This window comes from Python bivittatus, unplaced genomic scaffold (assembly GCF_059951505.1).
Source record: "Python bivittatus isolate LINGU-HERP-01145 unplaced genomic scaffold, Pbiv_v1 ctg000680_np1212, whole genome shotgun sequence".
NCBI classification, from domain to species: domain Eukaryota; kingdom Metazoa; phylum Chordata; class Lepidosauria; order Squamata; family Pythonidae; genus Python; species Python bivittatus.
The window spans coordinates 9,245,093-9,273,015 of NW_028277095.1; the positions used below are offsets into that span (position 1 = coordinate 9,245,093).

Below are 27,923 nucleotides of genomic sequence, written 5' to 3' on the forward strand. Positions count from 1 at the left end.
ACCAGTGTTGTCCAGCCATTCCCCACCCTAACCCATGCTGGCTGGGGAATTCTGGGAGTTGAAGTTCACTCATCTTAAAGTGGCCAAGTTTGGACAACACTGGTTTACACCCTAGAAGGTGCCCTCCAATAATATCAGTCCATACTATGTTCCATCAATGTGGTCGCCAGGAGTCGAAAACGACTCGATGGCACATCACTCATCCGTCCATCCTACATTCTGCCCAGTTCAGAACCGCAGAGGCAAGTGCAGGTCAGGAAGCACAAGCTACCACTGCTCAGAAGGGCTTCTATATTTGACATCTGTTTGACTCTCTTAAAATCATGAAGAATACTATTGAAATTAAAATGAGCATAACGTCTAAGAGGAATACTTGCAAATAATGGAGTTAACGACATTTAATAGAAGAACTGAAGAATAGGGCGGTGTGGGCTTCAAGTGTGATTTGGAAAATAGGCTTTACACCGATGTCAGGGCAAGTGCAGCATCACTCTGCTACTCATGAAAGGAGCCTGACTTTTCTTCTAGCTTTCCCACAAGCATGCAAAAAAGATGCCACTCTATTAAGGAAGTACAACTCTTAAAGCTGTGGCACTTTTCAAGTTCTTGTGCTGTGCTCAGGCTAAGTCCTGAGCAGGTGGTCCTTGGTTAACAATGTTCATTGGTTAACAAAGTTAATTGGAATTTTGTCATTAAGCAATGCAGTCATAAAGTGTGACATCATGTGACCGCGCTGGCTTATGACAGCAGTTCCAACAGTTCCGGTTGCAGTCGTTAGGTGAAACCCACAGAGTCATTGGGCGCAACATCATGTGATTACCATTTGCGACCTCCTGCCGGCTTCCCCATTGACTTTACTTGTTGAAAGCCAGCCGTGAAAGTCGTAAATGGAGATCACATGACCGTGGGACGCTGCGACCATTGTAATTGCGTGCTGGTTGCCAAGTGCCCAAATGGCGATCATGTGACCTCAGTGACACTACGACAGCCACAAGTCTCCTCATTCAGCATCTTCATAACTTCTACCAGTCACTAAACAGTTGTTACCAAGGGCTACCTGTATATCATCCAAATAATTTTTTAAGCATGTGCAGCCCTACTAGAAAGAGAATGATAGGATGCAGGGCTTTACAATTAAATTGGAAGAAAAAAAATGTTATTTAAATTTTATTTCCCACATTCAGAATGCTATAATGGCAAAATATTCTTCATTAAAACTATACCTTATTTGGTATTTCAGGAGACAAAATGAAATTTAGAGCAATAAATAGAGCAATGGATACCACCTTCTTAACAACCGAAGGAAAAGCCCATCATAGCTAATAATGTACATTGCCAGAATTATCTTTAGATAATCTTAGAAAACTAGACGGTCCAAGAGCTGGTGTAAAAGCAATCTTATAAGACAGGCTCTTCAGATTACAAGTAATTTTAGCACTTGTGAGCCTAAACTCCTTTTGGGATCCCCAGTTATCAGAAACTTCAAACAGCAGCAGCGGCAGTTTGCATTATATTTCATGCATAAATTTCCATCTGAGCCATGACAGAGTTTTGAATTAAAAATAAGAGCAGGATAATGTTGCAAACATTTCTCCCTATTCTTTTTCATTCTTGCCTTTAGTGCCACGGATAAGGAGATTTCCACTATAACTTCACACTGGTCTTCTTGAAAAAGAATTACCCAATGCAATTAAGTGAGCTAAATTTTCAATCTGAAATAAATATTGCTGCTGAAACCAGGCACTGGAGATTGGAAGGGGGAGAGACAGAAATACAACGCGCGGCTTTTATCACTTTCCAGCGGGCATCTTCTCACAGCTTCTGAAAGGCGCAGCTCCCCTGTGCCATCAGCCAGTTCTGTGCTTGGGAACAGAAGTGAATATCCGCAGTCCATGCATTGCTTTAATTTCTTCACTTAGCGCCTAGAAGAAGGAAGCACTATAAGCCGCTATGCAAAGGGAAGAATAACTTCCAACACGAACTGGCCACGTATCAAACAATATATACTGTCAGTCACCCCAAATACCAAATGAAGCAGCTTGTACTGTATTTACAACAGTATTTCTAGGCCACCTTTGAAAGCACAATCAAAATTAGGACATCTGGAACAATGCTGAAGAGTCAGAAGAGAGGCATGCAAGATGTCTGGGAGAGCAAATAATTGGAAATGCTTGAAACCTAAAGCTCCCATAGAATCCCCATAGAATTGCGGTCTAAACAATGTATCCAGCTGCTTACCTGATTGACCATTTGGTGCTGCTGAATTGTTCTCTTTTCCTTAAACTCTTCTGATTCTATATGTATTTCGTACATTGCTCCACAACCACCTTGACAAAATGGAGTTGATTTTATCACATTTAGAGATTAATGTACTTCAACATTTTCAGCTATTTAAACTTCATGTTTTTAATCTTACTAAGAGTTTTTTAAGTAGAGGTTATATGTTCCTATAATGGGAAATAAGTATTTCATAACTGTATATATAAAGCAGAAGCTCACAAGCAAAAAATCACAGTCATTTGTAAATTTTAACTGTACAATAAATCATTTAGGAAGCATCTTTTGAGTAATATGGGACAAGTTGAAGCTCATTTTAGGCATACTTCAGTCTAACATTTACTACAGATCAGTTGGATTCTCAACCAACACCATATTTATCCAGCAAATGCATTAAATAACCAAGGGTGCACACCCTAGTCTTACTCCCTCTTCAGTATCAAACTATTTGCCAATCAATTCCATTTGCTTTATTCATTTCCTCCACATTTGTACAAAACATTCCATAATCCAAGGAGAGCCAGTTTGGCAAACCACTTCCAAAATCTTGCCAAGAAAACTGCAGGGTCTTGTTCAGGCAGTCACCAGGAGTCAACACTGACTTGAAGGCACAAACAAACAAACAAACAAACAAATCAATCAATCAATCAAAGCCTTTACACTCGCTTTTGACTCCTGGCAACTACACAGGCAAGCCCCTGCAGTTTTCTTGGCAAGATTTTCAGAAGTGGTTTGCCCTTGCCTTCTTCTTCCTAGGGCTGGGAGAGAGTGATTAGCCCAGGGTGGCTTCATGCCTAAGGCAGGATTATAACTCAGTCTCCCTGCTCCGTCTAGCACCTTCACCACTAGCCAAAATTGGCTCTCAAAAATTGTCTTACCCTAGGCTACAAAGAAATGACAGTTCAGATTCCCAGCAAGGAGGACAATTTTAAATTTGTCTTCCCCAAACTGGTGTCATGCAGGTATGTTGAACTTGAATCCACACACTGGCTGAGAATTATGGAGGTTGAACTCCCCACACATCTGATGATGGTCTGAAGAAGGGCATCCTAAGTCATTGTCTGTTGGATTTATACTAGTATCTAAGGACAAAAGCCCTTACCTTCACTTCTGAAATGACAGAATGACCTAGGTCACAGATGCAGTTAGAACTTCACATCTGGATTCATAGATTGTGCTAAGCCATTGTTTCCCTTAAACCATAGTTTAATACATTCACTATTATGAATTAGGTGTGGTTTCTTATTGAATGCTGTGTGTGTGCGCACCTTTGAGTCAATCTGGACTCCTCACAATTGCCTGGACAAGTCCAAGCAATTTTTAGGCAGCATTTTCAGCAGTGGTTTGCCTGGTCTTCTTCCCAGGGCTGAGAGAGAAGGACTGGCCCGAGGTCACCCGGCTGGCTTCATGCCTAAGGCAGGACTAGAACTCACAGAATCCTGGTTTCTAGCCTGGTGCCTTTAACCACTACACTAAACTGGCTCTCTTTTCCTTTGTATAGAGGACCGATACTGCCATTGTCAGACACAGCCACAATCTTCATGCGTATATTAAACAACTTGCACGACCATTCCAAAAGTAAACCACGTATGCATATTTCATACTTCTCTAGCTACTGCAGTCGTGCTATTTTTCAACATCCTCAAAGCACCTGGGACTTCCATTTCATCAATATGGCTTGGACACTAAGATTTCTGACATTCAATTTCACTCTTAACATATCACTATCTTTCCCATACAGGTGACTATAATACTCTTTTCAACATTCCCTCTTTGTTTCCATACCAAATTATGCTACTATTTTCTACTTAATTCCATTCACTCTGCTGGAGGCTCATGGTTTTAGCCCTCCTCATCTACTTCCAAAACACTTTTTATTTCCATCAAAATTGTGCATTTTCTCCAGCTCTTTAAATCTTCAGTATTCCTTGTTCTCCTTAATTACATTCTTTGCAACAATCTTTTTCTCTCTAAACAGTCTCACCATTTTTTTCTCATCCACAGCTTCTTTCATTTCATTTATTCCACCAAGCATATTTTTTCATACTTTCCACTGGCATAATCCCACATACTTCTGAGACACTCACTTCACTATGACTTTATCATCGTAGTCATCGTTGATATCCAAAAGAAACAACTTCAACAGATACTTCTATTTCATTTGGTCTTTCGTTAATGGTGTTCTGGTTGGGACCAAGATTTTTGACCCATCTCTCCATCTTCTAGGAGGTCCATCCAAGTGGTTAAGTATAATTATAGAGCCACCACTATGTCACTTTTTCTGTCCACTGCAACATAATTCTTGTCACTCAAGCAGCTTCCACATATTTTTTTTTTATGTCTACTTTCCATTCATTCCATTGGGAGAGTGATCTATCTTCTAGTACTTTTTCACAGAGGATGTATGCTTTTCTTCCTGCATTCATTCTATTTTCATTTCTTTGTCCCACATTCAGAACATCTCATCACCTTGTATCCTTCACTAATTATCTCAATCCTTCATTAAAAACAATAAAAATCATGCTTTTAGATTTATAGTTATTATTCTGTTTATGTTTAAACTACATATTCAAAACAGATACTTTTCTAAAGAGAAATTCACCAAACAATCATCATTCTCATTCATGTGTGGGACTTTCAAAGGCCAAAACACTTTTTCTGTTGTCTTTCATCTTGTTCCCACTCATTCATTCATATCAGAACATTTTTCCTCCACACTGCAATCATTCAGAATGTTGCACTATTTTTCCCAAAATTCATCTCTGTTCTTCCATTATCATTTTTACTGGAGAGTAACATGCAATTACACCAACTCTTATTTTCATATGCATCTGACTCACAACAACATAGATACATCAATTCATACTTTCTAGTGTAGAGTATGTTTTAGTCCCTTCATTCATAATTAAAGCTATTTCTTCATTTCTCAACACCATCCACAGGATCAGACCATCTTCCTTCAGATTTATTATAGCCTACCCTTGCTCTTAAATTCATACATGCACCATATTTATTCTTTCTTTCATTTCAGTCATCAATTCATTCTCTGCCATTTACTCTTCTTCCAAGTGGCAATCTTCCATACAGCATGGGCATCACTAGGTCACCTAGAACTTGGCCTCCAGCCTTCCTCATGCCTTTAGTTAATTAAGGCTTTTAATAAAATGCTTTTTAGTAAGATAGAAAAGAATTAGACTGATTTACAAGCACATGCAGCAATTGTACGCAGCATTCCCTGCTACCTGCAAGGACAATGCCAATTTGAAGATTTTGCATATTATACCACATGCACAACCACATGATAGATTTACTCTAAGCATGCTCACACTATTCTATGTCAGCTAGGATCTCTATAAATCAATATACCATTGTTTGCATTCTACCAACTCTCAGTACAGATTATGTACTGTACTAACACAATTTCAGGATGTGGGCTTTTCACATGCTGCTTGACTAGCTTTGTCACTGGATCATTTTGCTAAAGCATTTCAACCATTTGGGAACTGTCACACGTCTAATGTAGATTTAACAGGCAGAAAAAAAGATGGATTCAATTTTAACCTAAGGGTTAAGACTACAATTGCAATGGACCACCAATTAATACCTTTCTCTAGGTCTGATATAACGGTAAGACGACCATTTTGAAAGGGAGAGAAGAGCTGTGGCAGCAGAGGAAAACAAGCAGACAAATCCTCCATTTCACGCCCACAGATCAATGACCGCCCCTTCCTTTACCTCAGAAAACCCTCAGAGCTCCACAGAGGCGCAGGTCGGCGGCGCCTCTCCTCACCTGAGATGTCGACGACCCTGATAGCCGCAGCCTGGGGAAACTTCTCCTGCAGGACTCGCGTCACGCGGACCTCCCCCTCGGTTTGGGAAGCGAAGGACCGCCCCCCCCGGCGCAGGAGAAAAGCGATCTGGTGGGAAACGGAAACGTTCTGTTAGCGCGTGAGGCCCAGCGAAGCCCGCCGGGCAGACACTCCTGCAGCTCCGCTCCGGGGTCCTGGAGGTGCGCGGGGAGGGAGGGGCATCGCCCCTTTATCCGTTCGGCCGCCCTCTGCCAGACACCCCCGGAGCTCCGCGGCTCCCTCCCCGCGCCGGACCCCGCCGCTGAGCCTTTAGCCGCCGGACACCGACCTTCCCCCGGCAGGTGGGCAGCCAGGCGGCGGCGGCCATGGTGCCGTGACGTCAGAGGCCGCGGCCCGCCGGCGCCGACAGATGACGTGCCCCGCGCGCCCTGGCCGTCGGTGGGCGTGGCTCCTTTGGCTCCAGGGCGCGCCGGTGACGCGCGTGGCGAGGAGCGCGGAGGCGTCCTGGGCTGCCGCGCCTCTCGGGCCCTCGAAGCCGTCGGTGAGTCTGGGGCGACGGGCCCGGGCCCTCTTGGTCATCTGCCCGAAGCCCCCCGGCAGGAAGGGGGCGGTCTGAGGGAGAAGCGGGCCGAGGGCGGCGGCGCTCCCCAGGGCAAACCGTCAGCCCCGCAAGGTAGACCAGGCCAGGACACCAAAGTCCTGCCGGCCAGTGCTACTTTTACTACGACGGAGAGCCGGCTGGGTGTCGTGGTGAAGGTGCTGGCGGGAGGCAGGAAGCCGGCGGGGTGACCTTGGGCCGGACCCCCCTCAGCCCGGCCCCCTCCCCCCGTGGTTGCGGAGAAGCGGAGTGCTTCCATCTTGCTCGCCATCTGCTCGCCATCTTGACTCACATATAGAAAAGGCGAGATAAAAATCTAGTAACACGGTTACGGTAACCGAGTCTTGCAAGTGTGGATGCGCTCCCTCCCTCCCTCTTCATGAGAACTAGGGTGGGTCGAGTCTGAGACGGTTTCTCAGGTTACAGTTCTGGCCCGGACTCGGGTCTCTTTGGTCTGACTGCGGTCTTGGTTGTGGCTCTTCCTCCTGTCTCTCAGGTATCCAGGAATAGGGTTGCAAAGGCGGGGCCTTCAAGGTCATTCCTTGTGCAGCTGGAGAAAGGGGGTCATACGTGGATGATGCGGCACCCCTTTCACTGCCCGCCCTGCATTCTGGGCCAGCTGTAGTTTCCAGATGGTCTTCAAGGACAACTGCATGTGCAGCGCATTGGGAGGTGACTAGGACATGAGAGAAGTCTGAAGGACCTCCCAGACCAGGAAAGGGCTCAGCTGGCACGAAAGACATACCAGTGCAAAGGCCCTCTTGGCCATAGCTGACACCTGCCCTACAAACAGGAGCTGAGTCTCCAATGGGGGAGTGCAGCCTCACTGAGAGTCAATGATGGCATACCTCCAGATCCAGGAGGGCCCAATCAGACAGAACCACTCCATCTTGTCAGGGTTGAGACTGTTCCTCCCTTTCCAGACCCACACAGCCTCCAGACTGTCAGGACTTCGACTGGGTTCGAGATACAGAACTGAATATCATCTGCATACTGATGATACCTGACCCCAAGGTGGCAGATGACCTCACCCAGCAGTTTCATGTAAACAGAAGGGGAGAGAATGTCAAACTCTGCAGCACTACACAAATGAGGGGCCATGGGCACAGTCTCTCCCACCTGTCAACACTGATAGGAATCTGTCACAGAGAAAGGAGGAGAACCACTGCCTCTCACCCTCCCAGCCCCCGAAACCAGTCCAAAAGGATACGATGGTCAGTGGTATCAAAAGTGTTGGGAGATCAAAAAGCACGAGAATGGATGCACCATCCCTGCCCCTACTCTGCCACAGGTCATCAACAAACGTGACAAACACTGTCTCTGTACTAAACCCCAGCCTGAAACCTGACCAAAACTAGTTCAGATAACCCACTTCCTCCAGGTTCCTCTGGAGCTGAAGCCTGACCATCCTCTACCACCTTTCCAAGAAAGGGACATTTGGAGAATGGATGATAATTGTCCAGGATTGTTGGGTCCAGCAGTGTCTCCTTGAGGAGAGTGCTCATCACAGCCCCCTTTAAGGTTGAGGGGGCCAACCCCTCCCTCAAAGAATCTGACACCATGACATGGATCTCACCACAGATCACCTCCCAGGTGGCCTTAACCTCCCTACCTCCCTCCCTCCCTCACCTCCCAGGTGGCCTAGGAGAGACCTGGATCTAACAAAAAGATGGCCAAGCTAATCAACTGGAAAACCCTGTCCATTTCCTTGGTAATCAGAGGGGCAGTCCAAACCAAATTAAAATGCAATTGGGAAATATTTAACAAAGTAAAATTAAAATACAATAAAACAAAGATAATATTACATTTTAAAACTAAATAATAATCAATTTAGTCACCAACCAACATAAAACTCCAGGCTCATGACTTGCAGGGAGTCCTGCACAAGTTCACTGTCTTGGCTTAACTGCAGCAGCATGAATTGCTTGGTTCTGCCATGGTGCAGATGCCACATGACAAGAGTTTCCTCTCAGTCTGCGCAGCAGCAGCAGCACCAAGCAACCTTATTGCTGCAATTCAGCCAAGGCAAGGAGCTTATGCCTTTTCCCTGGACAGTGGGCAGGCAGCCTTGTGCTGGGAGTTGGCCTGCTCTGAAACCCAGAACCTCCATTGCATGAAGAAGCATCTCTTTCCAAAACATGTTAAATTAATTTCTGTTCTCCCTCCAAAAAAAAGGTTTGATTAATATCTGTTGAGTTTTGGGCTGCATGAGGACCATGATCGTTGTTAAAGTTATAAAAATTTCAATTTTTAAGTTAATAATAAGGTTTAAATAAGTTCAGAAGTTTAAATAAGTTCAGAAGTTTAAATAAGTTCAGAATATATCCAGAGAAGAAGGAAAGAAGAGGGGAAAATGAAAGGGAGGAGGTGATCTAAATGCTTTTTGTATAATGCTTTTTTCTTTTTTCTAATTTTTTCTTTCTTTATAATATCAGATTCTAAATAAAAACATTTAAATGCTTACAAAATGTTGATTGCAGTTATCAGTAACTGGTGAGTTTATATTATAACCTGTAAGCATATATGTGTGGAGCCAGTGGTTAAGGCATCAGACTGGAAACCAGGAGAGGGTGAGTTCTGGTCTTGCCTGGACACAGAGCTGGCCGGGGGGCCCTGGGGCAGCCAGTTCTGCCACTGTTAGGAAGAACTACTGGGTTTAACATGTCACTGTAACATGGATTTGCAATTTTTTTTAATCCCACCTTTATTATTTTTGTAAATAACTCAAGGCAGCAAATGTACCAAATACTCCTTCCTCCTCCTATTTCTTGTATTGTGGTGTACAAATTTGTATTTGGCTTGGAAAAAGCTGCACAAAACAGTGTTTTCTGCACCTGGCATGTCAGAAGTTACAGGAACATTGCAGGGAGGACCAGTTTTCACAATCATTTGGTGGTAGACCAGGAGGAAGCTCAGAGTGGGGTGGTGGGGAGATAAGTACAGATATGTAGAGATATACACACACACAAATATTGAAAACAAAGTTAAATTCATAATAATATGTTTCTTTTTTATGTATTAGTGATATCTAGTTCCTACTTGAGTTTAACATGTTGTTGTATTCATAAAAATTAATAAATATATAAGTGTGTGGTTTTCCAAGTCAGTCTGCAACCTGCAGGGATCCTTATGTACGGTTCAGCGGCCTCTGTTTCTGTTTGAGTTCAACTCCACTGCTGGAGGTGATTGATCCCGTGGCCTCTTCCTCCTCTCCAGGGACCGGGTCTGCTAGACTGCAATTGGTAGATGCAGTAAGGAGGTGGAGAAATAAGAACGCTTCGCTACCCACATCACTGTGATGTAATCCCTACTCATGCTTCGCTTCACTCTTCATCTTCCTCCAATGACGGTCCTTTTGTCTCTTCTTGTGCTTCACTTCCTGAAGCTCCTCGATGGACCAAGGTGCACCCTGGGATCGCCACCCAACAGAGGCCACATGGGAGCAATACAGTCCAAGGGCTCGGGCTCCTGCCCGTGCCAGGCCATGACCAGGGCCTCAGCCAAACCAACCCTCAGGGAGGCCCAAGCTCCCTCTGAAACGAAACTGGCTCTATCAGTCAGTCGCCTGGGGTGGGCAGTCAAACAGGCCCTGCAGGGTGGGGTGTCATGACCCCCATAAATATGCTTTTTCATAAACCAATTCTGCTACATTCCGAGGACAGGACAGAATTCGCTGCTCAAGCCTACAAACTGTGTTAGGGCTTGTCTTAGCTTGTGTCAGCCCAGACGGACTGGCTAACCGTTAGCTTCAAGGGAGCATTGCCTGTGTTTGGTTCAGAACTCTCTCTCAGGATGATTTTGCCTGCTCATCGTAGTGAAAAGCCACCCTCGCAATATGCTATTCAGGTGGCGGAAACAGTCCCTGCAAACTGCCTGTCGTAGACACCACATCAGATCCAGCTGTATTTAGTAACTTGCTCCCTTTGGATTTGTAAGTAGACATATTGACAATATTCAAAATGAATTTTAAAAGACCCTTAAAGGACTGTGTTTTTAAGGGGAGGGATTGCTTAGAGTCTGAAATACTAAGATGAATTTGAGAGGGGACTTGACTGGCATCCGGAGGACCCGTGGAAAGGTGGTTATCAATTCAGCTACAGCTGTTGGCAGAAGGGGTGGGGGTTAAGATCGGGGAAGGGGTGGACGCTACAACGAGAAACCTTTTCTTGTTCAGTTGTGATGGAAAATAAATGACAGGGCTAAAATCAGATGAAATGGGATTGCATGAGAGGATGGATCTCTTGGCCCTCGTGCCCTGAATAGGACAGACCTGACCCTGACTGGTCACCCTTAGGCAGGCAGGCGCCTGGCCCATTCTTTCCCTCCCCTTCCCCATCGGGCGTCCATTTCTCATCCACACATCTTACCCCCCTGTGGCTGTGTGAAAAAATGAGCAAAAGCAATCCAGTCCCTCTTGCTTCGCGTCTCCTGTTCAGCGGCTTTAAAGCCTCACACTGGATCTGGGCAGCCAGGCTAAGAAGTGAACACATTAAATCCTGTCTTTCAGGGGCCAAGATCTGGGTCCGATAATATGCAAGATTTATTTATCATGCAGTTTAGGTTGTTGCATAAACAAAATGCTGTTCTCTCATCCCAGTTGACTGAGGGCCACAGGCTCACAGTTGCAGTTCTGAGGAGATCCCCAGTTCTAAGACTCTTCCATCTAATGAACTCCTGTGATTTATTGTGGTTATTTTTTAATTGCCAGTTAAAATACTTAGCCATAAAACGATTGGTTTGGCTTTGTTTACAGCAGTATGCAAACCCGGCTTGCTTAGCAGACTGGTGCAAATGAACCTTGTCTGAGCACTATTAACCTGCTTAACCCTGAGTCACTGCGACTTCACACACCGCGGATCTGAGCCTCTGCATCTGCTCTCCTGGGGGGCCAGGACTGGACTCCGAAAGGCGGCCGGGCGACGCCGGGCAACTCGAGCATCTTCAGGCGGCGGCGGCGGCCCCGCGGCGGGCGTTGCGGGGCGCCTTCCTCCTCCGGATAAAGGGGCAGGCCTGGAATCAGCCTATTTCGTCTCCGGACGGCCGTCCCTCATGAGCAAATTGCAAGAACGGGAGTTCTTGCGAGCGGCTGGGAGACGAGGCTGAGGCGCAGCTGGACGCGGCCAACCCCATTTCTGTAGCGCCTCTGGATTATGATTATCCTCCAGTTTGAGAGAGACTCCTTTTTTCGGCAGATAAGTATTTCTTCTGGTAGTTTTGTCATTTGGGGGGGGGACGATAAAGTTTGGGAAGATCTGGAGATTTTAAGTAATTACATCATTGAAAACTTTGCAAAAAGCTGGATAATTAAAGTGATAAAGCTAACAACGGAGAAAGGGGAAATCTTTCTTTTAATTTTTTTTTAAAGTTTAATTTTTCATGGATCTGCATTGTTAAAACCGTAACTGCTTTAATGGGACTCTTTTCTTCCATGGGAATGCTTTTTGTTTTATTTTAACGGACCTGATAACTGGCCGGGATCATATCTCAAAAGAGCACAGTAATCAGCCTGGCCTATTTTTCAGCGGAGCCTGTTTTCAGTGGAGACGCCTGCTGGTAATTGCCTGCAATTACAGTTTTAAAAGATTTTTTTTTTCTTTTTCTTTTTCCTTCCCTTTTCCGATCTACAATTCTACTTTTTTGATTTTGCTATAATGGCAACACGTAGAACCTGATTGGATGTTAGGAGAGCCTCTGCGGAGCAGCCATCAGAGAGGAAAGATAAAGAAGATAAACCTAGTGTAATTAAGTCAATGTTTGATGAATTAGGAGCTAAACTGGCTCAGTGAGTGGACACTAAATTAGATGCTAAATTTATGACTTTTGAAAAAAAGATGGAAGAAAGATTGGATAAGATGGATATTTTTGTAAAACAAATGTCTACAGATATGAAACAAACGTCTGGAGAAATAAAACAAACTAATGATACAATAGAAATCTTAGAGAATAAATCAGGAATTAGAGATATAGAATTTGAAAGAGGAATGGATAATTTGGCTCGGTTGGAACTTAGAAATAATTTTGTTTGAGATTTAGAGCCATTCCAGAGGAAGATATCAGGAGAAAGGTGATCCAGGCATTGTTGGATTTTTTAGACTGGGAAGAGGAGGAGACTGGAGAGGAGATTGACAAAGTGTGTTGCATTAATTAATGTTTTGCCACAATAAGACATGTGCCAAGAGATGTTTTAGTGCATTTTATAAGGAGAAGGACAAGAGATCAAGTTCTGCAACAGCATTTTAATTCTAGATTGAATATTGATAATGCAGATATAATTATTTTAAAAGAAATCCCTATTAGAATTTTACATAGAAGGTGTAACTTTTACTTTTCAACAGAGAAGATTTCAATTGCATTTTGTTCAAAAGGCTAGAGCACTTTTGGAAAAATGTAAAGGAGACTTAAAAGAGGTTCAAAGGGAAATTGCAGAGAAAACTGACCAAAAATCACAACAGACAAAAGGAGCTTGCAAAAGATGACTTGGAGTTAGATGCTACTGGTATAGACTTTTCTGAATTATTCATTTAACCATGGATTATAAATGTCTAATGTGGAATATAAATGGGGCAAATTCCCCTCAGAAAAAGGAAAACATTATTTCACCATCTGAAAAAATTAAAACAAGATATAATTTGTCTGCAAGAGACTCATTGGAAATAAAGACATGAAGTATTTAACTTGTAAAAATTTGGGAGAAGACAGGACCGAAAAAAAATGGAGTTGTTTTATACATTAACCCCCATCTAAAACCACTATTAATATTGACTAATCAACATGGCAGAAATGTGGGGGTGGAAATTGAACTACAAGGACTTAAAACTTTTGTTTTGGGACTTTATGCTCCAAATGAAGATAAAGGAAATTTTTATAATTGACTTATGGAACAATTGATAAACCTTTCATATCAGAATTGGTGTTTGATGGGAGACTGGAATGGTGTAGTCTCTCCACAGTTAGGCAGAACATCTGAGAAGAAAATTAAAAATACCCAAGGTAAATTACAAAAGACTTTTTTTGATTTGATGGATAACTTTAGTGGGCATACAGAGACAAAAAAAATGGCAATTCCAGAGAATATACTTATTTTTCAGAAAGGCATGGATTGTTTTCAAGAATAAGTATGATATGGATTTCAAAAAAAACGTAGAGAACAATTTAAACAAAAGCATGGATTTAAGAACATTTTGGGATTCAAGCAAAGCTTTTATTAGAGGCTATTTTATTCAACATAATAATTGGGGGGGGGGGGAAAGCACAAGAGAAAATACAGGCTATTTTGCAGGAGATTAAGAGGAAGAATTAAAGAAATTGCCAGCAAAGACAAGTATTTCGTATCAAATTAAACCTCTACAGCAACAGCAATCCATGATAACAGTAAGAGAAATGGAAACTAAAATGAACTATGCTAAAAAGAACTTTGAATTTGCAAATAAACCAGGGAAATGGTTAACTTATAAATTAAGAGAGGAGAAAGAAAAGAGGATGATTTTGAAGCTTCAGGAGGGAGATGTGGTTTTAACAGGTAACATGGCTATACAAAAAGCTTTTTGTCAGTATTATTCTAATTTGTTCAAAGGACAGGATATTTCTCTGGAAAAAATAGATGACTATTTAAAACAGCAAAATTTACCATGGCTTACAGATATACAAAGACTGACTGTGAATGGGCCTGTAACAATAATGGAAGTTTCAGAAGCCATAAAAAAATCAAGCCAGGAAAAGCACCTGGGCCGAATGGATTACCAGGGTCTTCTTATAAATGTTTTTTATAATAAGGATGAAATTTTACAACCTCTTCAGAATACAAAGAATTTTTACAAGGAGATGGGATGCCAAGGTCTTAGAAAGAAGCTAGTATTGCTGTAATACCTAAAGAGGGACAAGATTTAAACTTAACCAAAAATTATAGACCAATATCATTACAGAATAGTGATTATAAGTTATTTACAATGATGTTGGCGGATAGACTGAAAATGGTTTTATAAGACTTTATTCATGAAGTCCAATGTGGATTTTTACCTAAAAGACAACTAAAAGATAATGTTAGAACAGTATTAGACATTATAGAATATTTGGTACAGCATAATAAAAAACAAGTGTTTTTTTTTTGGATGCAGAGAAAGCTTTTGGCAACCTTAATTGGTGCTTTTTGTTTAAAGTTTTAGAAGATTGGATTTTGGAGAGAACTTTATAAAATGAGTTAAATCAATGTATACACTACAGAAAGCACATATTATTGTTAATGGAAATTTAACAAAACCATGTGAGATTCAAAAAGGAACAAGACAAGGATGTCCATTATCCCCACTTTTGTTTATATTGGTTTTGGAAGTTTTGAACAGAGACATAAGACAAGATGAGAGGATAATGGGTGTAAAAATTTAGAAAGACATGCAAATTGAGGGCTTTTGCAGATGATCTGGTGTTGGTGTTGGAAGAGCCGTTGAAAGGGATAGAACTATGAATGAGAAAATTAAAGGAGTTTGGGCATTAGCTGGTTTTAAGATTAATAAAAAGACAAAGATGTTAACAAAAAATATGAAGATACAAGATCAAATAGAATTGATGAACAAAACAGGTTTCAAGATCAAGAAAAAAGTAAAATACTTGAGTGTTAATATGACAAATATGAATTGTATGTTGTTTCAGAATAATTATATTAAGACAAGAATGAAGTTAAAAAAGATATGTTAAGATGGGAGAAACTACAACTGTCATTGCTGGGAAGAATTTGTGTGATAAAATGAATGTTATTTTTGTTTCAGACAATACCGATTTTGACTACTGATTTACTATTTAAACAATGGCAGAAAGATATATCTAAATTTGTGTGGCAAGGCAAAAAAAAAAAAAGAGTTAAATACAAGGTGTTACAAGATGCCGAAGAAAGAGGTGGTTTAGCTTTACCTGATTTGAAACTCTACTTTGCAGCTTGTTTAGTCTGGATGCAAGAGTAGGTGACGCTGAGAAACAGAAGATTGTTGGACTTGGAAAGGCATGATTTGAGATTTGGGTGGCACAGCTATTTGTGGCATGACAAAGTTAAGGTTATATTAGATGTGCCATTGTGAGAGTTTGGAATAGATATAAATCTAGATTGTGTACAAAAATGCCTTTATGGCTATCACCACAAGAAGCATATTATAGAAGAGAAATGGTAATTAAGCAGAAATGGCTAACTTATGATGACATTTTAAATTTTTACCAGGGAGAATTTAAAATAAAATCAAGAGAAGACTTGATATGAGAAGGATGTATGTCAGTGGTTTTCACATGTACAATTAGTAGAAAGATTTAAAGTTGATAAAAGGACATCGTTTTGAATGTGATAAAACTGTATTTGAAATTGAGTTATGTAGTAATGACGAACATCTTAGTGCTAAAATGTATCAACTTTTGTTGAGATTTGAAAAAGATGAACAAGTTAAAGATTGTATGATAAAATGTGCTAAAAATTTTGGATATAATATACAAATGGAACAATGGGAAAATATGTGGATGAAAGGGTTGAAATTTACGTTATGTTATAATCGTAAAGAGAATTTTTATAAAATGATATATTGATGGTATCTGTCACCAGAAAGATTGTCAAAAATGGGCAAAGGGACTTCAAATATATGTTGGAAATGTGAACAAGAAGGGACTTTTTATCATCTTTGATGGACGTGTAATAAAGCTAAAAAAATTGGGACTCAAATACATATATTAATTCAGAAGATTTTGAAGATTAATATGCAATCAAAACCAGAGACATCTCTTTTGTGGCTGATGAATACACAATTGGAAAAATCTCATGGACCTCTGTTTTTATATATGATAACTCCAGGAAGACTTTTATATGCTCAAAGTTGGAAAGACTTGATATTACCTACAATGGAAGAATGGATGGTAAAGTTGATTGAGCTAGCTGAGATGGCGAAATTGACAGCTCTGATTAGAGAAAAGACATTGACTAATTTTAATGCTAATTGGAGAAGCCCCTTTTGGACTGTTTGCAGAAAACAGAAAAAAATGAAATTATGGTATATGGATTTGATGATTAGTAAAGTTAATAGATTATAGAAAAAATGGATGCTAAATTGTAATCCTAGAGTAAGAGTTTAATGTATGTTTTATTTATATCTGCTGTGAAAGAAGTTGGAAGTCATTCTTTTTCTGTATTCCTGTTTATTTTTCTGCACTTCTGTTCTTTTTATTCTTTTTTCTTCTATTCTTTCTTGATTATTAGTTGTTGTTAGTTTTTATCTTTCTGTTTTTAAAATTTAATAAAGTTATTATAAAAAAATAAAAATAAAAAGTGGCCAAGCAGAGGAATAAGCTTTACAAAGGCTGTGATTAAAAGGACCTTTGTCCATTACAGGACTCCAACACCACAGCAAGATAGCATCACTGGCTGGATTTGCACATTGTATAGTTGTTTAACTACAGATAGAGTCAAGGACGTTACAGTGCTATCAGTAAATAAAACAATGGCTGTGTTCATGCAACCCACTAAGATGTAATCTAAATTTAAAGGCCTCTATTTGCACAACAGAGTAAGCCAAGATCAAATCACATTACAGCTTAGCAGAGTAGGTGAGCCCTATTAAAGTTTAGGATTGGACAAAGTGTACCCTGAATGTCCTTCTTAAGGAGGGGAGTCCCTAAAGGGATAATCCTCTTATCCTCCTCCAGCTTACACCTGGAGTGGGGCTGGAAGTAGATGGCATGGCAGGAGTCAGATCCTGAGGACACCATTGCTGGAAGTCCCAGTTCAGGGTCCAACAGCTTAAACGCTTCCACTCCTACCAGCTTAGGATAAGACACAATCATTTTTTCTCCAATGTCTGGAAAGGGTGTACTGTCCCTTTTTACATAACAGCAAAGGGATATATGGCTGTAGGACTCTTTCTTTAGGAGTGAGCAACATGTTCCTCCCAGGGTCTTTGATGTGACCTTCTGACTCCCCTCCTGATTACATCTCTTGCTGCTGTCGAAGATTTCCTGAGAGGCCATTTCTCCCAGATCTAGTCACCGAGGAGTCATCTCATGTCAAGGCTGATCTGGTATGTGCAGCCACCGGGCCCCACAGCACGTTGGTCTCTTCAAGATGCTTGCCTCTTCCTGCCCAGTGCAGTGACCCTGCAGGCTCCCAGGAGGAACCCCTAAGTGTCAAGCCCTGGGTTCTGTACCGAGAGGACGGAGCAGCGGCTGATCTCTGCAGAACTGGATGCAGAATTTTGGTACGCCGGGTGATGGTGCTCCCGTCCATGGCAATCTCGGTGGAGTGGGAGGGCTCTACACGTGGACATGAACCCAGGCACGTATGCAGAGGGGCACGACTGGTGGATTCATTCTTTCTCAAAGGGAGTTGGGCTTTGTCAGGAAAGGAGAAAAAATGAGAGCGGAGCTCGAAAAATTAGTTACGACCTTCTGTGGATTTTGTGTAAAATATGAGTGAATGAACCCCATGGAAGTTGCGTTTGGGAGAAAAACACACTGAATTTGAGTGCAAAAAATAAATATAAAATTTATTAAAACACCCACAATAGTTTAAAGATATCCGGAATAATACATTTCACAAACCAGTTGGTTGTGTAACATAATAAAATACAAATTAAAAAAAAAGAAAGATCCATACTTGCCATTTTTAGCATCCTAGAAATAAATTTGCCAAGACACTGATGGGGAAAAAGTATGAAAGAAAAAATACAGGGAAATTATACAAAATAAAATTATCAGCATAGATTTACTGTACTAAGGTTATCTACAGTTTAATACACAAGTCCTATTGCCTTGAGACATTGTAAATCTACCATTTGTCAACCAACCCCAGATAAAACTTCATTTCAAGTAGCCACAGTCACAAATCAACAAAGAAATCTTCAAGTGTGGTCACAAGGTGGCCTCCACTGGAGGTCTCGTTTACCAAATGTGAATTCAAGGAGACGAGAAATACCTTGAGTAGTTACAGCCTTCGGTTAACTAAACTGAATTAGTCTGCCAAATCCAAACTGGTCTTTTCCTCATTTCTTTAAATTAAAAAAAGCATTTAAAAGACTGCCATATACCTATAATTTGTTTAAAAGACAAATATGAATGAAAAATAAATGCCAAAAGCCAGCTAAATACACATTTCCATAGACAGAATAGCAGTGAGTAAATCCCAAATAACAGGTGCTAAAATGAGAAAAAGCATAGCAACCAAAAACCATTTGTAAAAAATAATAATAATAAATCCCTGATATTGGAACAGAAGAAAAAAAATAAGCCAGTTTGCTTTACTATACTTGGGCAAGAAGACAGAGAATACAAATGTTAAAGACCACCTGTTTTGACCCTGTAATAATCTTCTTTCTGTATGCAAAGACTCCCTCTCAATGCATTGCGCAGCATCCCTACCTTTATAAAGGGACAGCAAGCGATAAGACCAGTTTGCTGTTCGTTGTTACAGCTGCATTTTGCCATCTGGAAAACAATGTCCCAGATAATAAACGTGTGAAATGGTGTCACTTAAAGGTATCTCTTACTGAAGGTTTAACCCAGTTGGGTATATCACTAACATTTGCACATCAGTAGGTGAATCTGATCATGATCAGCCAGCACTGGTCTTGGTTTCGTTTTATTAACTAGCAACACAAGAATCACCCGATGGAAGCTTTTTGTTTCTGTTTGATAATAAAGCTAGGACCCTGTTGACCCTCCCCCAGAAACTTTTAAAGATTTGCAGCAAAAAGAATAGAAGAACATGCTCAAATCTATCAGTTGCGGCAGACTGCTATTTTTAATCAAAACAACTATTTCATTACTGATCGTATTTTTCTTAAAATGTTACTTCTAAAACTATTTTCTCACGTGGGTCACATTCTGCTGTGAGGTACTTTGGGAAGGCACTGCATATTGTCAGCAATGCACAGCACCATCTCTTAAATGGTTCTAGAAAATCTATTCCTCAAGATATGTCATCAGTGTTGAAAGCAAGAAATTGCCCAAGAATAGAATGCAAAAGGCTATACAGTTACTAAGATGTCAAGTACAGTGTTGAAGTAATAAAATACGTAACCTTATTTCTAATAGTTGCAGCCATGCCATTATCTATAACTGAATCACAGGTTGCCACAATACTCTGTTTTTTGAGGTATTTTGAATGTATTGTGATAACAGCAAGCTTATATGACAAAACCCTGGCTTTTATACACATTAAACAAGTCCGGTGAACCAAAGTGAAAAAGAGAGACTGAAGAAATGGAAAATAAATAGCACCAAAATAGTATTTTGTAAAAGTTTTAGACACATCTACTCACAAATAGTAATACACAGAGGAAAAAAGCCGTAATAGCAGGTTGAACCTGACTTATTAAAGGTTAGCCAACCTTGTATGATCAGATCCACATTCACACCACCTGCCCAAACCCAGCCTGGTAACAGGCTGGACCCTGGACTGGGGCTGACCCCAAACAGATGTGCTCACACTGAGATGTAAATATGGTCCAACAAGGGCTTTTCCCTGGGTAAAGCAAGCAGGACTGGGTGACAGCTGTAAAGGATCTGCTGTTAACAACGAAAGCAAGCGAGCGAGCCAAGTAAGGTGACGACGACACTGCGTTTACAAATAGCTGCTCTGTCTTGGAGTGACCTCAAAACTTTAATTAAGCACCCATAGTTTTGCATAATAATTACCAATGTACAGGATTATGGATTGTTGCACCATGCACACTTGCTAAATTGGCACAAGTGTTAACTGTGAGTACAGTTTGCAGTACCTTATTTTCCTTATTTTAAAGAAATGGGTTTTCATTTACCCATTTGTATCAAACAATGTGTGGCTTGATCCCAAAAGCCCTTTCCAGAGATGGTAATTTTGTAAAAATACAAATCTCAAGTGTCAGATCCTTAGATCTAGCCCTAGGAGTGGACAGCTGTCACTTAAACCAGAGAAATCTGTCCTGGATCTACATACATGAAAATGAAATCAGATTATGCAGTTGTATACTTTAGACCCAGAACAGAAGTTTTAGAAACTACAAATATTTAAAATGTTCAACCTTTCTATTTTCAGTTAATTGTAGAGACCTCTGGTTAGATAATAGCACCTAAGCAAGATGGAATCTGTTCCCCACTCTAAAAAGCAACTTGTTTTTTTAAGAACTCATCAAGGTAGCACCATTTCATTACAAGATTTTAGTTGATTAAAAATATGCCCTTGAATGAGCCTACAAAGCACATTCTGGCATTATGCACCATCAGCTGCATTATCTCAGAATATTTTTGTCCTTCCTCTTCTGCCTTTCGTTGAGTGGGGCTCTCCCAGCCTAGGCAAGGGCGAGCCCTCCCGGCCTTCCCCACTCAGATGGGGGTAATGGAATCCCTGCATGCGGGGGGTGGGCGTGTTGGGCAAGAAAGGCATGTACTGTGATGTCTTGTTTCGAAGCTTCCTGGCTGCTTACTCATCACAGCAGAGCAGCACCAAGGAGACAAACACCCACAAAAAGTTTATAACAAGTTTGCAGGCAAACAGCCACTTTTCGTCAAATTGAGAAACTGGCAAAGGAATTATGTCAAGTGCCCATCTGCCACCTGACCCTTCCACACTTTGTGCATAAACAACAATTCATGTGATCTGCTTGAACAACTCCTGATTTGACGAAGAGACTCAAGTGCCCAAAGCAGAGACTGTCCTATAGCCAAACAATCTCAATCTCCTCCCGGAGAAGTCAATGGGACTAGCCAAGTCTTCAAATGCAGCACAACTCAACACTTTTGTCAAGAATTTTTCCAGGGATTATGGATTTTTTTGTCTTTATAGCACCAGGGGTTAAGCTTGGTGGCACTTGATAACTTCTTCTCATCATTACACCTCCCCAAATACATTTCAAGATTTGATTTGATTTTATTTTATTTTATTTATTATGCTGTCTTGGGATATCCAGTCACAAGTGCAAACTGGCAGCACTCACCAAGCTTACTGTAAGAAACTAGTAGCATCATTAGACCTATGATCTTTTTGTGAGTTGAGTTGGACACCCCCAAAAACTACTCTTAAGATCTCAGGACTGGGTAGTATAATTTTTTTGAAGCACACAGCAGCACCCCACTGGCTTTAACATAGCTGGGACATCTTTGAGCCCTTAGGGCACCATTTACCCATACACTTCTAAATACAAACAGTTCTGCATCATACAATTTTCCGAATTGTACAAACCAGCAGAAAATTGACAGTGCCAATGAAAAGAATTTCTAATTTCCATCCACAAAGCTAAAGGAGAGAACCCCATGCATAGATCTATCTTTCATATGTAATTCTGAAGCAAACTATTTCTTTTTCACAACTGAGATACGAGGTAGGTTATATATGTAGCATGAAAGCAACCTCAGACTGCAGCTGACTTGTATTAAAAACATAAATTTATCTGGGATCAGTCTTGTTTTCACTTAAAACATCTTTATGTTAAATCAGGCATGTGAAAAAGTATGATCAACAATGAAATCCATGGTAACTCTGTTTTCTGAGATCTTTTGTACATGTTTACATTGTGGTTTTGAACTGCAGTAAATAATGAATGTGTCAAATTTTGGTGGCATTCACATTCTGTAAATTTAATACTGACATAGGACCAGATTTTTAAAAATATATTCTTAGAGCAGCCAGTCTAGTTGAAATGAATGAGAACTTAAGATATGCTATTTCAGTAAAAACTAGTGATTCCAGTTTAACTTGCTTTGGACTTGCACCAGTTGGAAGGAAGAGCATAATTTGGTCCTTTTGGATTATTAGTGAAAATGAAACAAATTGAGGAGCCAACCTTTGCATTAGTATTTCTTCTTTTGTCTTGTGTAAACTGATCTGGACCAAATAGGGAACTACTAGGTCAACACCTCTTGACCCCCAGGTAGCTCCTGGTTCTTGGACCCAGAATGTGGAACCTTCCTTTTGTGGACGATCCTACGGGCAACATTTCCAGCTCAGAAAATTATAATCTCAGGGCTGGACAGTTCCACAGACAAAAGTTGAATAACTAATGGGATTTCAACAAGTCAGGTGTACTGGAGTCCCTCCTTTTCCATATACTTTTACAAGTTCTTGCTCTCTAAAATAATCTAAGTGAAGCTTTCAAGTCACCCCAGCAACATTTATCAAATGAGACACTAACCAAGGAAATTACAGAAGCTTAAAAGAACCATACAAAAATATTTTGGGGATGAGATTGCTCTTTTTGGCTAAGAGATCCATCTCACAACTGTCAGTAACAGGCAGGCATGAAATTGGCCTAACAAGGCAGAGAAATCATTTCTCGTGACTGAGAAAGGGCCTGATCGTTAAGCTGGATCTCCTAGATTGAACCATTTCCAACTGCAAGTGGGCAGTCCACTTCCCACGCTTGAAAACAACCTCTCATCAATATTTTCCCCTCCACAAACCATTTTAATTTAAAAAGAAGCGGCTCTTAAAACGTAGTCCCTGCACCTGTACTCCAAAGTGATACAATTCAGGAAGAATGATTAACCTACATTTTGCTTTGGGTATAATTGAGCCTTCAGTGCAGATGCCCTGAAACGTGGCTGATTGACACCATGAAGAATTAGCGGCTGGCGTCAATATAATCCTATGACACTCAGAACATTTCCTATAAATCTGACTTGGAATTATTCTTAACAGCTATGATATGTTCACGGGTATGCATACAAAATCAATTATAATTCACTGATTCTCCTTGCGAAATATAAGCAACTTTACAGAATACAGTAAACAAACAAAAAAAATTAAGGACGGAAAAGCTTGTTAAATATTTTGTTTCTATTTACATTTCTCCCGCAATAATCTGTTTTAAAACATACTGCTCTTCAAGTTATTGGGTATCTCTTTTAAATCTTGGTGAAAGTGCTTTTTTTAAAAAAATCTTTTGCTATTTACAGTTTAAAATCAGAACCACATAAAACACGCAGGATGCTCTACAGTGATCCCGTGCTCCTGTTGTCAGGCGCGAGGACTGAGAAAGTTTCCTAGTAAACAAACGCTATGTACAGAGTTGGATCTGCAAGCCATCTTTTCTCAAAAGGCACCTGTTAAGTGCAGAAGGTGACTGGTAATCTGTAATCAGTTCAGATCTTTAACAGGTTTGATTCTTCTGCCTTCTGCACCGAGAAACCACTCACGTTGGCTATTAAAGCCAGTGGGGATCTACTCTGGTGAAGGAGTTAGATCTCCATTTTTCTACAGAAAGACCCGTAGTAAAAGGTGGCAAAGGATTCTTACATTTGTCATAAGAGTTGCCACCGCCCAGTCTGAAGATGGCACCCACGAGAGGGTGTGAAAATGTTCTGAAGGTGCCACCTCCAGACTGAGAGCTCCCATCTCCAACTTCCATGGAAGTCAATGGGGATTTTCCCCACAGATTCAGTGGGAGCATTTAAAATCCAGACAGAACTTTATCCTTTAGCTCAGAACTCTCCCAGTAAAGGGTGAAATTCAAATGATTTGAAGAAAAACCATACAAAGATCCACTTACTCATGACAGGCAATTAAAACCTTTATACTTCTGTCATTCAGGTCTATTCTACTACGATCAATAACTGATACAAAACAAACGAAATGCCCCAAGCTATTTTTGGTGTGGTTTAACCAAAATCATGAAACCGGATTGAAGTGAATTCCATCCTAATTTAGGAAGGATGCTCCCCGCCATTATTTTAAGCCCAGGGAATGTCTAGCTCCAGAGATCTGCAGCCACCTACATGGACCAGGCATCTTATGAAGAGAAGACTGACTAGGAAGGGTAGATCACTTTTAAACACTGGGATTCAACATTTTCAAAGCACCACTGTGCTGTAATGAATTAGTTGCCACATAAATTTATTTCTCCTTTCCTCTCAAAAGTGGCAAAATAAAATAAAACTTGCAATAAGTTGTCTTCATTTTTATATTTTTAGAATGACTATTTGCAAGGGGAAAATATTTTAACTTGGTAAGCCTGCACCAATGGAAAATACAATAGAAAACTCCTCCTTTTAATCGGACTCTGCACCAGAGATGGTAAAAAAAGAGGCTGTCTACTTGCACACTAAAGGCTTAGTGAGGTGGTTTCTTAAAGATGCAGTAGCTTAAGCTGCCATTTTTACTTTTAGCATTGCTTGTTATCACTACTATTCTAAACATGTTGGCCTAGCTTGTTTCCTACCCAAGGAAATTAGCATGACTGGTTATATTGTACAGTACTGCAAACTTAAAAGGCCCATAAATTGCACTTCGAACAAAAGGAAAAAGAAATCTGTGTTCTTAGTCTGTAGTTGCATTCATCTCACACAATGAAGAGAGAGAAATCAAGATACCAAAGGCTATTTTACCTAAGCTGTCTTTCCCTGAAAGTTTCTCACTTTCCACTTCCATCTCCTTTCCCCCACTTCTCTTTGAGAACTTCATTTTTAAGACTTTTTTCCCCTCCAAATTAAACTGGATTCACCAAATAAGTTATTTAAGATGGAACTTTAAAACTACTGCCTACATTGTAATGACTATCCTTTTCTTTTACCTGATGTTAGAGATAAAACTTGCCTTGAGATTTACAAAAGTAAAACATGTCTGCTGGTAGATCTCATAATCCTCTGTTTTCCTTCCTTTTTTCTGCTCAGACTTCACTGTTTATGCTACTGTTCAGGATCTGGCAGGAGACCAGGGAGGGTCCAGCTCATTTTGCCAAGATCCGAACCAGAGAAGGCAACGCCAGAGTCAGTCCTCCTATTTTCCTGGGGTTTCCTTCTGATTTAAGATTCCTTAGGATTAAAAAGAGAAACTCTAGATGGCATTTTAAACTCTGTTCAAACTACTGAGTAGGAAAGGGTTGCTTATCTGAGATGCCTTCTTAACGTACCTCCTCAGCCACTGAGACCTACTGAATCAGTAAGAAACCACCACACACCAACCGGTGGACCCTGCTCAGAAAGTCCCCTTGATTGGATTGGAAGTTCATGTTTCTGGGTGGTCTCCGAGGGAAGATATTTACCAGCCCCGACATGATGGAAGGTGCAAATTTGTACCTGGTTTAGTGTGGGGTGGAGTTGTCTTTTTTGTTTTTAATCACATAATCTGCTTCAGAGTTGTAATAATTGCAGTTAAAAATCCAATATACGTAAGTATTGGATGTGGAATTAAAAAGCTGTCCTTTGTGAAAGGACACTATAAATTTCTTTTGCCATTACTGTGATGTACAGATTAAAAATGCAAAGATATAAATACTAGATTACTGAAAAAGGCTGACAGCAATAAGTTTCTTTAGCTCGACTCCCAAGTGAAGGTAGGGAAACTTCACACTTGGCCTGGTATTCGGTTTCTCTCCAAAGGAAAAAGCACCACAGACCAGCACTGCCTTCCAGTGCTGCTAGCGTTGAGGTAAAGTGGCCGCCGGGAGCTGTCGTCTTCTCATATCCAGCGGCTGTACGGTCCTGTTACCTTGGTATAAGCGTAAGAGGACACAGTGACAGCCGAGTTGGTGGGAATGGCCAAGGCCTGCCTCTTTGGAACCAAGTCCTCCTTCTCCTTATGCTGGGGCTCAGGGGCCAAGCTGCCTCCCCACTTCCGCTTTTTGCCAAGGTTTTTGATATCCTGTTGAAGCCCAAGCCTGGCTGCCTCCTCTTGCCTTGCCCTCGCTCTTTCTGCCAGCTGTTTCATCTTTGCTTCCCAAAGGGCAAGTCCATGATTGGGCTGGTTCAAGTTCTTGTGCTGGTAGAATACCAGAGAGATGCGTGTGGGGTGACATCGGTTCGGTTTCTTCAATGGGGTGGTGGCATGCAGCTCGCGCCTTGCACACTCAATGAGGATGGACCCATGGGCTGGAGCTACTGCCACCCCACCAATGTTTTCATCCAAAAAGTTGTGTTCACTGTCTGACCATACCTCCTCCTCTTCTTCATCCTCCTCTTCCTCCTTGATGTTCTTCTCAGGTGTCTCTTCCATGCTGTCATCCAAACTAAAGGAATCCCAGGGTCTTTCAGCACCCAGCAATGATGCGCTTCCTTCTTCTTTCAAGGAAGCAAATGGCGGCTTCTCCTCACAAACACTTGAGGCTGTAGAGGGCAATGAGGCAAAGGAAGTCCATGATCTACTCGGTAAACCTGTATTTGATGTCAGAGTCCTCCTGTCATCCACTTTACCAGAATGCCAAAGGTCATCTTGAAGCCTGGAACTTCCCTTGATGGAACTGAAGTTCAATTGCCCAAGACCCCAGGGTTTCTCCTGAAGGTCTGAATTGGCAGAAAACAATGAGGGGCTTTCATTGACTTTGCAAGGGCTCCATGATTTCCCCAGCGCATCAGGACTAGGTGACAGATTCTGCCCCTCCCCAGGAAACAAATTCCACTGTTTCTCCAAAAGGTGGGACTGTGATAACCTGCTAAGATTTGAGTGGGAACCAAACAAATTTGATTTGTTCTGGGTGCTTGCATTAAGCATGCTGCCACTGTCATTTGGCGTAAACATGTTCCACGAGCTTTCAGCATTACTAGTTCTCTCAGGTTGGGACTGATTTCTATTGACTTTATAAGGGCTCCATTGTTGCTCTGGACCACCATTCTGGGATAACCTGGACAAATCAGATGGGCTCAGATTTGGAGCTAGGCCATTGACAGCAGGTGATCTAGAAAGGGACTCTGGGTGTGTCAAGGAATCAACTGGTTCTTGCTTGATTGTTCGGTTGTTGAAACAGTTTGTGTTTTGTGCAAATGACAAGGCTTCTGCAGGGACTGAGTGACATCTCTGGGGCACAGCTGGGGTCTTACCTGCATGTCTGCTGGCTTTCTCGTAGGTGCGCTGGTGGTGATTTTTGCTCCGTACAGTGGGTGGTATCTCATCCAGGAGTTCAGTATTCCTATAAGCATGGCTCAAATTATCTTGCAAGATTTGGACGTCAGGCTTCTTCTCATAGCTGCTGCTTACCCAGGGTGCATTCTTGTTATCACTGTAATTCAAAAACTGGGAGTGGAACATATGGTTGCTAGAAAATCCGTAATACCCGAAAGATGGAAGAGAGAACTTCGAATGCAACCCATTCATGGAAGGCAGATTAGGCTGTGCATAGTATGAATGATAAGAGTAAACACTGTTCATGCTGTATGGGTCAGAGGGTCTGCAATTCCCGAGCACCGAATAGCTTTCCACCACTGCATTCCCATTGTACTTCAATGTATTATAATGACTCTGAGGTTCCACTTTGATGGAAGGTTTGATTGATGGCTGGGAGAGTCCACTTTTCAAAGCTGTATCTGCAGATGCA

At 41.2% G+C, this 27,923-nt stretch overlaps 2 protein-coding genes and 1 long non-coding RNA gene across 10 annotated transcripts in view; 1 reads left to right on the forward strand and 2 right to left on the reverse strand.

Annotated features, from left to right (window-relative positions):
• Positions 1-1,154: 1,154 nt before the first annotated feature.
• On the reverse strand, positions 1,155-6,549 carry BOLA3 (bolA family member 3). Its single transcript, XM_088152057.1, has 4 exons — positions 6,415-6,549; positions 6,068-6,194; positions 2,239-2,327; positions 1,155-1,922 (listed from the first exon to the last, which is right to left on the reverse strand). The coding sequence occupies exons 1-4, from the start codon at positions 6,451-6,453 to the stop codon at positions 1,848-1,850; spliced, it is 330 nt and encodes a 109-aa protein (XP_088008183.1). The 5' UTR covers positions 6,454-6,549; the 3' UTR covers positions 1,155-1,847.
• On the forward strand, positions 6,539-17,012 carry LOC112542022 (uncharacterized). The gene is made up of 3 exons (XR_015798141.1): positions 6,539-6,627; positions 9,901-10,615; positions 11,438-17,012. It is a non-coding gene; the product is annotated as an uncharacterized LOC112542022 (long non-coding RNA).
• Positions 17,013-19,538: 2,526 nt separating this feature from the next.
• The window catches only part of TET3 (tet methylcytosine dioxygenase 3), a 79,569-nt gene continuing 71,184 nt past the window's right edge, over positions 19,539-27,923 (reverse strand). For all 8 annotated transcript variants that reach the window (XM_088152054.1, XM_088152055.1, XM_088152048.1 and 5 more), the window contains one exon: positions 19,539-27,912. In XM_088152054.1, coding sequence (XP_088008180.1) covers positions 26,075-27,912 — 1,838 coding nt within the window. In that variant the 3' untranslated portion in view covers positions 19,539-26,074. The remainder of the gene's footprint in view (positions 27,913-27,923) is intronic.

Coding starts and splice junctions, on each gene's coding strand:
- BOLA3 (XM_088152057.1), bottom strand. CDS start 6,453: ATGGCCGCCGCCGCCTGGCTGCCCACCTGCCGGGGGAAG. Junction 2,328..6,067: donor CAGGGTCGTCGACATCTCAG/GTGAGGAGAGGC, acceptor CATTTTGTCAAG/GTGGTTGTGGAGCAATGTAC. Junction 1,923..2,238: donor AGCACCAAATGGTCAATCAG/GTAAGCAGCTGG, acceptor TCCTTCTTCTAG/GCGCTAAGTGAAGAAATTAA.